The sequence below is a fragment of the Orcinus orca genome, chromosome 12, assembly GCF_937001465.1.
Source record: "Orcinus orca chromosome 12, mOrcOrc1.1, whole genome shotgun sequence".
Taxonomy (NCBI): Eukaryota; Metazoa; Chordata; class Mammalia; order Artiodactyla; family Delphinidae; genus Orcinus; species Orcinus orca.
The window spans coordinates 51,789,479-51,805,472 of NC_064570.1; the positions used below are offsets into that span (position 1 = coordinate 51,789,479).

The 15,994-nt window shown below is 45.6% G+C and overlaps 1 protein-coding gene across 3 annotated transcripts in view; it reads right to left on the reverse strand.

Moving 5' to 3' along the window:
• Positions 1-15,994, reverse strand: part of CRYBG1 (crystallin beta-gamma domain containing 1) — a 206,463-nt gene that overhangs the window by 56,016 nt on the left and 134,453 nt on the right. For 2 of the 3 annotated variants that reach the window (XM_049695279.1, XM_049695280.1), the window contains one exon: positions 2,662-4,214. In XM_049695279.1, the coding sequence (XP_049551236.1) occupies positions 2,662-4,214 (1,553 nt within the window). Of the gene's footprint in view, positions 1-2,661; positions 4,215-4,886; positions 4,922-15,994 lie in introns of those variants that run through there. The other variant, XM_049695281.1, reaches the window with a different exon arrangement.

The following is a 15,994-nucleotide window of genomic DNA, read 5'->3' on the forward strand; positions in this document are numbered from 1 at the left end:
TGTTCACATAGCAGGGAATATACATTTAAAAAATTCTCACTAATCAGCTCAAGGAACAGTCAAATATCAAAGTAGATCTTATGATGTAAATGGAAAATGCTCCAGGTTAGCCAATAAGCTACGTTAAGGACAGGACACACACATCTGCACGTTAAAGATTTACACCAAGATCAAAATACATTTTACAACCAAACTTTCTGTACTATTAACTTCTGCTACAGAGAGTCACTACAATTAACCTGGTTCAAACTGATTAAAAGGAAGACTCCTATAATTCACGTTGTAATGCCTTCATTAAGATGTGAGAAGGGAAAATATCCTGGAGTCTAAGAAGCCATGGCTATAATGAGAAGAAAATTCTCCTTATTCTAAACATACCATGTTAAGAATCTCAACATTCAATACTTGGTAGAACTGAAGACATAATTTCTCTACCAGCATCAAGAAACATGCTGCTTCACAGTGATTATTTTTCGGGGAATATAAAATGGTTTTAACTATAAAATTTTAGATTCAAGTTGTTTTTAGAAATAATCCGTGTAACATCTCCAGTTGAAAACAATGAGGAAAAACTAAAGGGTCTGAAAAAAATCCATCAGTCAAACATAAATGGGTCAAAGGATGAGAAACAATTATTAATTCTCCATTCCAATAATTTGCCGATTCACCAAGTGCAAGGCCGTGTGCAAAACAGAATTAAACTGAGCCTCTGGCAAAGGAAAGTTTTAGGTAGGAAATAATCACTCCTTAGAAAAAGACATTTGGTTTAGTTCCGTCACAGGAAACAGCACATGCAGAAGAGTTTCACTGCAAGATTGCTTGGTTTGTTTACCCTATCCCTTAACGGTGTAACATTTCTGGTTTTTCCACTGGTGTATTCTGACTGGAAGACCGGGGAAGCACCCTTAACCAGGTACACAGCATAGTTTCTCTAAGGCTCACACTTAGGAGGTCTGAATGTTCAGTCACACTGGCCTTCTACAAATAATGGGCATCATTCACTCAGGTTATTTCTCCGATGCTGCTGTTAGAGAATAAATTGCTGACTCTATCAAAGTTCTCCAGGTTGGCAGCTGGTGACGTAGCTCAAGTTATTCATTAAGCAGGGTTTCCTCCCCGGTGTTTACCAAGCAGACTGCCTACTCTTAAGCTTACTTATCCAAGAATTCAAATAGAATGAATCCATTCAGTTTAAGATGATAATGCTGTGGACTTTCCTGGTGGGGCAGTGGTTGAGAATCCGCCTGCCAATGCAGGGGACAGGGGTTCGAGCCCTGGTCCGGGAGGATCCCACATGCCGCGGAGCAACTGGGCCCATGCGCCACAACTGCTGAGCCCACGTGCACAGCTACTGAAGGCCGCGTGCCTGGAGCCCGTGCTCTGCAACGAATGAGGCCACTGCAGTGGGAGGCCCCCGCTCTCCACGACTGGAGAGAGCCCACACACAGCAACGAAGACCCAATGCAGCCAGAAATAAATTTATATATATATAAAAAGAATGATAACACTGTGAAAATCTCAGCTCTTTTAATAAATGTGTGAATGCTGGAAAAAGTTTAGATACTCACTTTTCACATGTGCTGAGAGACGCAGGAGGATGAGTGTGGGAAGGGGGATGGTCTTAAGAGTTTTCCAGGGTGCCCTCCCCGTCCTGTCTACCTATACAGATCACACCCACCATCAAGGCACAATCCCATTTCCTCCAAAACACCAACAGTGATTTCTTCCTCCTGTGCACATCCCCAGCCTTGGGGATGGTAACATCCATTTGGCAGTTTAATCAGATTATCACCTCTTACAGTTACCTGATTTGTCAGCATCTTGGGTGCCAGAATGTGTCATAAACTTTTCAAAGGCAATATATACTGAATCACAGTTGTGGCATTTTTCCCATTGTGCCTAGCACACTACCATGCACAGAAAGAAGGTACTCAATAAATATTTGAGAAATCAATCAACTTAACAGCAAGTGGTCACAGTCTGCTGTTGAGCTTGATCCTTCTAACGTGTCCTTTCATTTATCAAATAGTCTTCCAGTAAAAACACTGATCTTTCTTCATTTCAATAATTGAAAATTACTTTTCGACCTGGTGGCAAAGATATCACAAAACTACCTAACATTATAAAGGGGAACCAAGATACTCGTATTAGAGATTTTTTTTGTAAAGCTTTAGGCCCATAATGCACCAAGTTCCATAAAAGGTTCTGTGAATTCTCTTGAACTCAGACACGTCAAAGCTACTGGGTATACTGTACGTACTAGTGTTTGCTCCGTTTTCAAATTCATTTGTGTTTTAAGAATGACCCACCCAGGAATGCTGGTGCATATTCTGAATAAAGAATAGAATTAGTTCGTCAAGCCATGCAGTCTTCTATTATTTATGTAAACACTGAACCTCCAGAGATATCTCACTTTCACATTCATTGAACTTAAAAGGCTTATATTAACAGGAATTAACAACCAACTAAGGTCCCGAATGGGTCATCTTCTTAAACCTTAACTGTGCTAACTAGCCCTTCACTATCTTAATTTCACCACCGAGGAGAAAACCCAGTGCACACACTTCTTCCACAAATGCAAAGAACCTGCGCCCCTCGGAGCGGCCGCCCAGCCCGTGTGCGGCGACCGCGGCTCGCCAGCCCAACCCCGCAGTTACTTACATGGTCACTGTAGTGGTCACTGTCCACCTGCCCCCACCGAAATGGTTCCTGGGCTTCAAGCCGTCGGCGTCAGAACCTCCGACCGATCTGCCCAGCTCTTTGCTTCGACTTCCCTCTCCCCGGCCGTCGAAGAGGTTGGGGAGCGGCCCCCTCTTGGGCTTGGGCTTGATCTCGGGCGGCAGCGAGCTGCTCTTGACCATAAGCTTGCGGTGGATGACCCGGGCCGCCTCCTCCCCGCTCTCCTTGGCGGCCGGGCCGGGGCCGGACGCCCTCCTGAGAAGAGAGTCCTTGGCCGGAGCCCGCGGGCCGCCGGCGGGTGAGGTGGGCACGGCCTCCGGAACGTGGCTCCGGCCCCTCCTCTTGGCGGGGGACGAGGCGGGCGGCGGCTGTTTGCTCCGCTCGGACTCCCCTAGCGGCTGCCCTTTGGGGTCGGGGCTGGGCTTGGACTCTAGGCCGGAAACAGAGGCAACGCCCCCGTCGGGGGCCGCTGGAGGAGATTTCACTTTCTTTTCAGCAGAGCCGTTTTCGGCGGCTGCGTTTGGCGCCACCTCGTTGTCGAAGACCGCGTCATTCCGGGGCTCAAAGTCAGGCGGCAGCGGGTCAGCACCGGGGGAGTCGGTGGATTTCTGCGACCTCCTCCGCCTCCCCGACCTTCGGCCACTCGACCTCTTCTCCATATCTTCGCAATCGCCGCAATCTTCAGCCCCGGGACTGATCACGACCGGCTCGTCCACCCGCGCCACCTCAGTCTTACTCAAGTAGATGTCCAGAGTCAACACTTTGGCGGGGTGGGCGCGCTCGCGGGGCCAACAGTCTCGCCCCGGGGGGTCGGCTTTGCTGTTTCCCGGCGCCGAACCCGTCTGGTTCTCTGCGCCCTCAGCGGGACGGTTGCCCGCAGGAGCCGATGCGTCCTTGGGGGGCTGGCTCGGCGCGTCTGGGTGCTCCGGAGAGCCTCCTTGGGCACACAAGCGGGCGGCCCTGTCGGCCGACTGCTCCCCGGCGGGCGAGCCCGGCACGCCCCTCGCTCCCCGAGCTGGCTCCTGCTCGCGGCCAGCGCCGGGCGAAGCGTTCTCCTGCCCGGAGGAATTCCCTAGTGAGGAGTGCAGCTGCTTGGCAGCGGTGGTGGCATCTGGGAAAGTCTCTCTCTCTGCCTCCAGAGGTTCTAATTGGGGTGAATCACTTTCATGGCCCTGCTGCACAGCCGCCTCCGCTGCACGGCTGCCCGAGCCAGGTGACCGCTCGGCGTCCGGGGGGGCCGCCTGGACGCAGCCCTCGGGGCGCTGGCCCTCCAGCTCCTGGCACTTTTCCTGGGGGGAGCCCTCCTCACACGTGTCTGTCTGCTTTCGTTGGCTGCCCTGAAGTTGACTCTTCTCAGTCTCTGTTTCGGGGAGTTTGGAAGAGGTTACTTCTTTGGGAGAGACTGATACGGCATTTGAGCTGGTGGGACTCTCTAACCCGTTTCTGGTGTTCCTTCTCCTTCCTGCCGTGAACAGAGTGCCGAGTTTTCCCAAAACTGGTTTCCTTTTGTTCTCTTCTGGTGGTTGTGCGCTGGACTGAAAAATAAAAGGGGATGGGGAAAGAGAGAACCTGAGAATCCGGTTTTTTCCTTTAGTAGTTAAGTATATTATGGAACTACAAGCCAAAATGATAATAGGCCAGAGTTTCTAACTGAAAACGAGATTTGTGTTTGGGAATTCATTCCAACAAAATAAACTCTTATTTTATCTTTTGAATTTTTCTCAAACACCATCTATGCTTGGCGCTACTGAAGAGTAACATTAACTACAGAAAGAAAATTATTAAAGAAAATTCGGAAGGTCCAAATAATCACTCAAGCAAAATAAACAACTCCTAGGCCTTGCTACGTTTTGCTTTTTACCTCCTTCCTCTGTAAAGATGCAATTGCAAAACATCCATGCGTGACTACAGGGCAGCAGTAACCATACTAAAGGCGGAATTTTTTCTGAAATGCCGCCTTTTCTTTTTGTAGGCGGAAAGGAGTACGAGGAAGAACAGCCTTCTCCAGAACTGAAGGAAACCACTTGGGTTCAACGTGACTGCAAACGAAAAACCTTGAGAAAACGAGAATTCGAGCCCCTGGGCGTGCCCTTCACCAAGCCCGAGGTTCTCGGCGCTCCAGGCAGCGCGCGTCCAATGGGAGAAGCACGTGGGCATCAAACGCCCGCTAGTCCTCATGGAACACAGCTGACCCCTGCCGAGCTCACCCGAGAGGGTCTTCTCCGCGGGTAGTTCCGGGGAGTGTCAGTAGGTCGAGCACCTGCGGGAGGGAGGGCGAAGGTGCTGGGCGACCGCCTTCGCAGGTCCCCACCCCCCGACCCCACCCCGATCTGGCCGGGGCTGACGGAAGGGCGCGGGGCTCTCCCAAGCCGACCTCGGCCGGGGTTCGGTCCCTCACCACCCCGCTGGGCTCCGGCTGCGCACCGGGGCGGGGGGGGAAACCCCAGGGGCGGGGGGGAACCCCAGGGGGCGGACCCACCCATGGGAGGGGCCCTGGCCGCCGGCGACGAGCAGCTGGGGTGCCGGTAAGGGGAGAAACCTGCGCCTGTTACAAAGCCTGCGGCAAAACGGCCGGCACCTGGCGCCCGCGCGGGAAGCCAGGAGGGCGCTCAGAACAAATCAATTAAAGCAAATCGGCCAATGGGCGCCGTGGCGCGCCGGGAGCCGGTACGCGAGGTGCCCGGGCGGGCAGAAAGAGGAGGAGGCCCGCCTGCGGGAGGAGGGAGCGCGAGCGGCGAGTCCAGACAAGCTCCTAGCGGAGAGAAGCCTATTCCCGGAAACGAGCCCACGGCAACCCAGACCACACGTGTGGCTAAAATAACTTAAGAATTACCTCTTCCACCTAAAACCCGAGAGCTACCTTTCTCGGAAGGGCAGTTTTTACAATATTGACTGCTTACAGAGGGGTTCCTGAATCACTCTTTAAAGCGGCTTCATTTCATTTGAATTATATGCAGCCAGTGGACGTGGGAGATGGTGGGAAATAGGAAAGACTATAAGATAAAGCATGGAAGTAGCAGGGTCCACAAGCATTTACTGAGACAGTCCTGGCACTGTAACATCATGTCATTCTGCAACAGCCCCGTGAGGTGCTTGTCACCCAACAGCAGAAATAAGGAAAGCAAAGCTCAGAGCAGAGAGACTTAAGGTGTGTTAGGGGTGGGGGCAATAAAGTCAGGATCCAAACCCAGGTCCTCAGCTTCCAGTCCGAGCACCCCCAACTCCCCACTGAGGACATGGCAGTGCAGTGGGCACCCCTGAGCCAGAGTCAGCCCAGAGGAGTAGACTGCAGGCCACACTTCCCCCAGAATCGGCTCCTGAGGAAATGCTCCTGAATCAGATTTACTGACAAACTCCAGAGGTGATTCTTCGCGCTTGAGAAGGCCCTGGTGGGAGCTTTGGAACTAGACAGCTGCTGCATGAGGAGAGGGACAAAAGAACGTTGCAGCCACGGGAGCTTTTGTGACTGAGTTGATACGCTTCTAAAATTTAACCAGATTTTGATTAATAATTATTCAGTGGTTATATAAATAATATAGGAAGAATTCACTGTGTAATTTAAGAAAAAATACATTAAAATATTCCAGTCTCCTAAGGAATATATTTGGACTCTTTCACTATGAGTCAAAGGTATTACATGGTTTTGAAACGTAATAATTCCTTAGGCACTAGACTTACTAAGTGATTTACATAGATTCTCATCAGAGACAGCCCTGAAGATAGGTAGTGTTTTTATGCTCATTTGCCAAGGTTCCTTATCCTTGCTCAAGGTCCCACAGCCAGTAGTCTCTCTAACTCCGGAAATGGAGCTCTTTGTCTCTGCTGCCTCAACAGGCCTTCAAACATATCCTAAAGAAGTAGCCAGGAATAGGTTTGAGTCTTATTGGCTCAATTCTAGACCATGTCCAAAAAAAACTAGTGTACATGTTATCCCGTCCTGCCAATGATGTTGCAATCCATTTTTCCCATGCGGTTGAAAGGCGTCTGATCAGCCGTCTTCTCTGCTCAGTACAGGTTTTTGTTTTTCATTTTTGGCTATAGCTGCTTTTTACAGAACCGGTTGTTCTTTGTAACTTGACCTCATCAACTACTTGACTCCTTCTCCCCCCAGAGGGGCAACCAGTTTGTCACCTGCCAAGCTGCTCTGTCTGTTGAACTTACTAGAATTCCAGACTTTTGTTTAGATGTGAATGTTCACAGCAGCTTCATTCATAATAATCAAAAACTGGAAACTGAAATGTCCCATCAGCTGGTGAATGGATCCAACAGTGGTACACCCATACAACAGAATGCTACTCAGCGATAAAAAGGACCGAACTTCTAAAACATGTAATGACATGGATGAATCTCACAAGCATTATGCTAACTGGAAGAAGCCAGACTCAAAAGGTATTGCATGGTTCAATTTAGATGACATTCTAGGCAATGCAAATCCAATCTATAATCGTAGAAAGTAAATCAAAGGTTGCCTGAGTGCGGGGTGGGCAAGGAGGTGTGACTGGAAACAGGCACAAAGGAACTTTGGGGGATAAAGGCAGTGTTCCAGATCTTGATTGTGGTGATGGTTACACATGTGTACATATCTTTCAAAACTCATCAAACTGTACACTTAAAATGGGGACAATTTTTATATGTAAATTATCTTAATAAAGTTGATTTAAAAATAAAGGTTTTCCCTGGGAAGTAAAGAGCAGAAACACAATCCATCTGGCTCAGGTGCCCATTTCATAGTTCTTAGTCAATGGGGGCCTCAAGTTGTTTCAAAGGCTACTTCCTCATTTACAGGGGAATGCAGTCTTCCCCCAAGGGGTCCAGGCCCTGCATCTCCAGCATCAGATCTCTGTGTAGGATCTCTGAGAGTTCAGAGTTCAGAGTGCACCATTCCTCCTGAGTAAAGTTCACAGTCACATCTTTGAGGAACACCCCTTCTAAAACAGGACACGTTTCTTTTCAGCCAGGGATTATTTCATTACAGTGTTCATGGAGGAAGGATGAATATAGTAGATGGAAAACAAAAATGAGATGGCCTGGGAGTTGTCTAGAGAGTAGGCACCTCCTTAAGTAGGAGCCTTTGCACCTAGAGTCCTAAACCTAGAATGGGAGGCCAAAGACCCAGCACCTTCCCCCTCGACCTTGATGATCATCTGTTAGGAAGGGGAGTGTTCTGCACAGAGGCCATGGGGGCCCATCAGTCTTCTTCCTGCTCCCCCAGGCTACTCCTCAGGCTCTTCTGGTGTGGTCAGGGTCCTGAGAGTTCTCAGGCTGGGTGTTCTCGGACTATAGCACAGCCATGCAAACCCGGGACCTCCTTTGTAGTTAGCTTTTTCCCCTGTCCTTTCTGCCCACCTCACTGTGCAGAAACCTGCACCTGGAATCCTCCTGTCACCCATGCCCTACTGAGATAAGCGTAATCCACAATAGGACAATGTTAGAAATGGTCCATGGGTTGTGTGCTGGGATTCGTTTTAGTGTTCTTGTTGTCAAACATTACATGTGGCTCATGAGGGGCCGTGTGCAAGTATCTATAACAAGACCACAGTCCAGCAGTGTGTAGAGGCCCAGGCAGTACTGGCTGCAGTGCTGTTCTCTGATTCTCAACCTTCTTGGTATGGTAGCACCTACTATCAACAGCGGCCACTAGATAAAAGCTACCTTGTACTGTTATAAATAATTTCAGAGATCTCTACTATCTGCTCACTGGTGGGGAACAAAAGGTCAGGAAATACAGGATAAACTGTTAGTATACCAAAATGTTTGGATATACAGGCAAAATAGTTTATTGCTTTTTAAAGATTACCTTGAAGTTGTTGCTTTAAATTTAGAAGTGCTTCACCTAAATCATGTTTGGAGGTTGAAGAAAAATACGTTGAGCATATTATTTGAAAATGTAACTAACAAACTGTTTAAAAATAAATCTTTCATATATTTCCCATCTTTTCCTTGCACAGTGGAATATAAGCCCCTTAAGAGCAAGAAAATTGACCAATCTGTATTCCCAGCACTTAGCACAGGGACTTACAGTAGAGGTGGACATAAATTATTTGATGCTACTAAAAAATTAGTAACATCCCCACTCCCTTCCAAAGGGAGTCATCAGCACTCTTGCAGACAACTATAAACATGGTTAGTTCTAAACAAAACAAAAACAGAATGGAAATCTTTTCTGCACAAGACTTAGTGTGGTTGCAAGCATCCTACTCAATGGTGAAAAACTGAAAGCATTTCCACTAAGATCAGGAACAAGACAAGGATGTCCACTATCGCCACTCTTATTCAACATAGTTTTGGAGTCCTAGCCACAGCAATCAGAGAAGAAAAAGAAATAAAAGGAACACAAATTGAAAAAGAAGAAGTAAAATGGTCACTGTTTGCCGATGAAATGATACTATACATAGAAAATCCTAAAGATGCCACCAGAAAACTACTAGAACTAATCAATGAATTCGGTAAGGTTGCAGGATACAAAATTAATGCACAGAAATCTCTGGCATTCCTATATACCAACAACGAAAAATCAGAAAGAGAAATTAAGGAAACACTCCCATTTACCACTGCAACAAAAAGAATAAAATACCAGGCTTCCCTGGTGGCGCAATGGTTGAGAGTCCGCCTGCCAATGCAGGGGACACGGGTTCGTGCCCTGGTCTCGGAGGATCCCACATGCCGCGGAGCGGCTAGGCCTGTGAGCCATGGCTGCTGAGCCTGCGTGTCCGGAGCCTGTGCTCTGCAACAGGAGAGGCCACAACAGTGAGAGGCCTGCATACCGCAAAAAAACAAAACAAAACAAAAACCTCCAAATGGATTAAAGACTTAAATGTAAGACCAGACACTATAAAACTCTTAGAGGAAAACATAGGAAAAACACACTTTGACATAAACCACATCAAGATCTTTTTTGACCAACCTCCTAGAGTAACAGAAGTAAAAACAAAAATAAACAAATGGGACTTAATTAAACTTAAAAGCTTTTGCACAGCAAAGGAAACCATAAACATGACAAAAAGACAACCCTCAGAATGGGAGAAAATATTTGCAAATGAAACAGACAAAGGATTAATCTCCAAAATATACAAACAGCTCAGGGAGCTCAATATCAAGAAAACAAATAATCCAGTTAAAATATGGGCAGAAGACCTAAATAGACATTTCACCAAGGAAGACATACAGATGGCCAAGAGGCACATGAAAAGACGCTCAACGTCACTAATTATTAGAGAAATGCAAATCAAAACTACAATGAGGTATCACCTCACGCAGGTCAGAATGGCCATTATCAAAAATCTAGAAACAATAAATGCTAGAAAGGGTGTGGTGAAAAGGAAACCCTCCTGCACTGCTGGTGGGAATGTAAATTGATACAACCACTATGGAAAACAGTATGGAGGTTCCTTAAAGAACTAAAAATAGAACTACCATATGACCCAGCAATCCCACTACTGGGCACATATCCTGAGAAAACCATAATTCAAAAAGAGACATGTACCACAATGTTCATTGCAGCACTATTTACAATAGCCAGGACATGGAACCAACCTAAATGTCCACTGACAGATGAATGGATAAAGAAGATGTGGCACATATATACAATGGAATATTACTCAGCCATAAAAAGAAACGAAATTGAGTTATTTGTAGTGAGGTGGATGGACCTAGAGTCTGTCATACAGAGTGAAGTAAGTCAGAAAGAGAAAAACAAATACCGTATGCTAACACATATATATGGAATCTAAAAAACAAAAAAAATGGTACTGATGAACCTAGTTGCAGGGCAGGAATAAAGAGGCAGACATAGAGAATGGACTTGATGACATGGGGTGGGAGGGTGAAGCTGGGGCGAAGTGAGAGTAGCATGGACATATATACACTACAGTATGTAAAATAGTTGGCTGGTGGGAAGCAGCAACATAGCACAGGGAGATTGGCTCCGTGCTTTGCCATGACCTAGAGGGGTGGGAGGGAGGCTCAAGAGGGAGGGGATAAGGGGACATGTGTATGCATATGGCTGATTCACTTTGTTGTGCAACAGAAACTAACACAGTATTGTGAAGCAATTATACTCCAATAAAGATCTATTAAAAAAAAAAAGACTTAGTGTGGTCAAGAATTTGCAGCTCTCTTCTGCCCATGTGAGGATTCTGCACGGCGATGCAGCTGCTGGCACACAAACTTGGATTTCTTCAGGTTTACTGCTGGTTCCCAGCCTGAGTCTCACTTGAGAAAGCAGATCAAGATCTTTTACATGTATTCACATGTGCCTCCTGCTAAAATGTGGTCAGTGATGTACAAAAGTAACTCTTTTTTTTTAAACACTTGTGATTCCCTGTGAGCTCACTATGGACTGAGATTTGTAATAGGCATTTAAAATGATCTACTGTCCTCTTCATCAATCTATCTTTTTGGTATTGCTTGTGCTAATATATATGGCCCACTCTAAATAATACAACATACATGCACACAAAATGCAAAAGAAGAAATGTTCACATAAATACACCTTGACCTATTAAACACTGAAACTTTTCATTTTAACTTTTCAAGTATTTTTTTTCATATGTTATCAAGTTCCCTCCCTCAGAGTATACTAAATATAATTTAGCTATGGCTTAATGATTCTGGAGACAGAACTATTTACATTTGTGCTATAATAATGATTTCTTCCACGGCTGTTACAATGAGTATAGACTAAGGTTTGCACTAAATGACCCACAGACTATAATACTGTTTAATCATAAGCAGGCCTCTTACAAAGAGGCACAGGAAATTACTGCATTCAACCAGTTTTGATCTATGTACAATTTCATATGGTGCAACCAACAGTACGTTGCATCAGACCTTCAGAGCCTCTCTCCACTCTCACTGCTCCCCTGTCTCTCGGGGTGGGATGCTTGCCCCTGTGCTGTTTTCAATATCTGTCAGCATCCCACTGCCCACCCCATCTCTGCTGCTCACCATTGTTCTCTCTTTTTTTTTAAATCTCTGTCCTTTCCATTTCATGTGACACATACTTCTCTACTTACAACCTCAATGTTTGTTTTGTTTCTAATGTTGTCACTTCAAACCAAATGGCAATCATATCCTGTTGATAGAATTATAGGTATACTATCATGTAAAAGGATAGGAGCAGACTTTTTTTTTAAACTCTCAGGTTTAACAGCATCCTGAAAAAGAGGCATTATTGAATATGAAAGCCATAATTTAGGAAATAGTTGTATGTTCGTTATTCCAAAAGTATTCCCCACCCTTTCAGAGGGTTTGAAGAAGTAAAGAGTTTCTTTTAAAAAGTAGACTCCCAGTTCCAGCTAAGGATTGTCTTTAGGTCATTTACTGTTTGAAAGAAGCAGAGTGAAAGCTAATTGTTTAAAGCCACTGACACTTGATCAATTAGAAAGGAAGGTAAGATCATAGAATGTTTGAATTGTAGGGTCGTTTACTCGTTCATGCCGCTAATAATTATTGAGAGTCTGCTTTGTGTCAGATTTTCTTCTTACCTTAAAGAAGCAAACTGTGGCCCAAAGCATCAGATAATTTTCCTAAGACACAAGTCGGGCTTTCTAAAAGTTAGCTCAGTAAATTTTCCCATTTGAACTTATAGTATATCATTAGGAAAATAAGATTTCGTTTACTAGAATATGACTTTCGTACCACTTTTATGTACGTACTGACTATATAGAGTATGTTACACCTGTGTGGCATGCTTCCTCCTGAGCCTTGCAATATAATAATGGCCGGGATTGAGCTCTCACTTATGATGGAGTGCTGGCTGTAGAATCAGGTAACTCTGTAAACAGTGGGCACTTCTGTTTGCTCACCCTTTGTCACCCTTCTCTGTGCCCCAGGCCCTTGACCATGAGGAACAGAGAAACAGACTCCCTTACCTTTTGGCTTTGATAGGTTCAACCAGTAAAAGACACTGACAGGAAATCAAAGGGAGGGACTAAAGTGAGGTCAAGGTAATTCCTTCCCACCCCTCTCTCTCCTTGTTAGGCTCTGGGTTGGGTGTGGTCCAGCATGACCATAGCATCGGTCATAGCACCACGCCTGCAGCTACACTTCTGTCGCCACGTCCCAGTAATTGCTTCTTCTCTCACTCCTCCAGGCCCTAGATGGAAAGGGTCTCAGTGGTGATGGCCTGGCAGTGTTTCACTATCCTTTGCTTGGGGTGGAACCAAGATTTTTTGTTTTTTTTGTTTTTTTATTTTTGGCTGCCTTGGGTCTTCGTTGCTGCGCGCGGGCTTTCTCGAGTTGCAGCAAGCGGGGGCTACTCTTCGTTGCGGTGCGCGGGCTTCCAATTGCGGTGGCTTCTCTTGTTGTGGAGCATGGGCTCTAGGCACGCAGGCTTCAGTAGTTGTGGCACGCAGGCTCAGTAGTTGTGGCTTGCGGGCTCTAGAGCACAGGCTCCATAGTTGTGGCACACAGGCTTAGTTGCTCCACAGCATGTGGGATCTTCCCAGACCAGGGCTCGAACCCATGTCACCTGCATTGGCAGGCGGATTCTTAACCACTGCACTACCAGGGAAGCCCCTGGAACCAGGTTTTGTGGGGCATGAAGCATATATAATTTTGAGAGCTTTCTTTAAGAAGACGACAACATAATATTAGATTACAGATTTAGGGACAGAGCCTGGGAAGAGGCCTTGTGAAGGAAGAAATCGTGAAGCTTAAGCTTCTTTTGCCTCTTGTGGTTTCCTTAACACTTTGCCCATGCTTTGTACATAGCCCCTCTTATTTAACTCAATCATCCAAGTTGACTGTGCCCTTTCCCATGCTGGGATCCTGATTGGAATTTACTATGCGCTCAATCATGGGTAACAGATAACTCACAATGTTTCTCTCCGTGTAAACTGAACAGTTTCCCCCAACATTTTTTTTTCTCTATCACACTGAATTAATTTGCTTTACAGTAGAGATGTAAATATAATCCTAATTTGGTGAATAATTTTTTCCCATGTATAATGTGTAAAGTACAGGAGATATGGGGATTTGACATGGATAGCGAATATTTCTTACTACCTCCTGGATTGTGGGCATATTTTGATAAGTACATATTCAAATCACTAGCTAGCTAGCTAGCTCCTAGTTGGAGTAAAGCAGCTTAGCCAAACTGGAAAATGAAAATGTGCTCATTGTCAAATTAGTTCCTTTTTTATTGACTCAGAACAAAAAAAGCATGTCCTTTATATATTTTAAAAAAGAATGACGGGGGCTCCCCTGGTGGCGCAGTGGTTGAGAGTCCGCCTGCCGATGCAGGGGACACGGGTTCGTGCCCCGGTCCGGGAGGATTCCACATGCCGCGGAGCGGCTGGGCCCGTGAGCTATGGCCGCTGAGCCTGCGCATCCGGAGCCTGTGCTCTGCAACGGGAGAGGCCGGCACAGTGAGAGGCCCACGTACCGCAAAAAAAAAAAAAAAAAAAAGAATGACGGGTCTTCCCTGGTGGCGCGGTGGTTGAGAATCTGCCTGCCAATGCAGGGCACACGGGTTTGAGCCCTGGTCTGGGAAGATCCCACATGCCGCGGAGCAACTGGGCCCGTGAGCCACAACTACTGAGCCTGCGCGTCTGGAGCCTGTGCTCTGCCAACAAGAGAGGCCGAGATAGTGAGAGGCCCGTGCACCGCGATGAAGAGTGGCCCCCGCTCGCCGCAACTAGAGAAAGCCCTCGCACAGAAACGAAGACCCGACACAGCCAAAAATAAATAAATAAATTTATATTAAAAAAAAAGAACGACTTGTACAATAACTCAGGCCAAAGATCAAGAATAAGTACTTTAAAACACTAGAAAACCATCAGCGCATTGCCGAATCCAAGCGCTCAAGTCCCAAGGATTAACTTCCAGTTAGGTCATCCATATGTAGATGATGTGATGAGACAGATAGGGATATTGGGGAGATGAGGGTGAAGCAGCCCAAGAGAGACTGACACAGCATGCCTGTCTCCACCAGGCACAGCTGGCAACCAAGTCCACTAAGGGGACCAGGATGAGAGAAGGAACTCGGAGGTAGCAGCTCTGTAAAGAATGAAGAAGCCTCTCCGACACAGCACTGTCAACTCCAGGCTCCCTCTGAGACTTCTAGTGACCTTGACGCCTCATAACTTGAGGTTAGTGTAACCACAGTTAAAAGTATGGCAGAAAATGGTGGGGTTTTCCCCTAGAAAATAAATTTATTTCTTTATCTTTCCAATTAATATACACTTCCCAGAAATATCTCCGTTTTCTGCAATTTCTAGTGAGAATTATTGACTTCCTGGCAATTCATTTCAAATTAAGAAGGAAAATGCAGGCTTTCATGGAGAGAACTCAGGAATACTGCTAAATAGGGATCAAATAATTTGTCCTCTCAAAAATCCCTCTTCTGTCCTCGAGGGTATTGAGAAATTCACGTGAAATGATATATGTGAACATGCTTTGAAAAGCACAAAGTACCTAAGACGGTGATGGCTGGCCTAATTCATAGTCTGATATTCTGCTGATGTTTCATAACCCAAGTTGACGCTGACTAAATAACAGGATTAATTTATGATTCTTGGTGAGATGGAGATGAACATAGAATATGATAGACATGCAGAACTTGGCATATCATTGCTCATGGGCACTCATCTTCAATGTGTCATGACTAGAATAAAGAAAAACTGAAGTCTACCCTTCCTTGTAAACATTATCTTTTCCAGATCATCATGTATAGAAGATATGCAACTAGGTAGAATGAACACCTCTGGATCACCCTATGTAAAAAAAGCACCTCACTTTCTATAACCTTATGCTCCTTTATTTTTCTTCATAGCACTTATTATTACCTGAACTGAAAGTACTTAATATTTGTATACTTTGTTGTCTGTCGTTCCTCATAGAATGTAAGCTTCATGAGAATAAGAATGTAGTTTTGTTCACCACTATGTCCCTATTCCTTCCTCAATGTGTGGTACCAATAGGCACTGAATAAATATTTATCAAAAGAACACACCAACCATATTTTCCAGAAATCTCTCAGTCTCCCACAGACAAGAGCCAGACGACATTGTGTAATGGTTCAGCCAGTAGTTTGGGGGCAATGAATTATGACTGAGGCCCTCAGTGAACGTTCTCAGACAGGAACAAAGGCCTGTCTCTAGCCTTGGCCCACTTCTCAAATGATTCCCTTAAAATCCAGTTTCTGAAATGCTCATCCTCTGGACTGTTTGAGGATCAAATGAGATGTCTGTGAAACACCTAGCACAGTCTCTGGGGAAGAGACAGGGAATGGGAAAGGAAACCTTAAAAAATATATATACATATTCATATTTGAAAGTCAGACTATATAAACAAGTACAATGAAGAAAATATA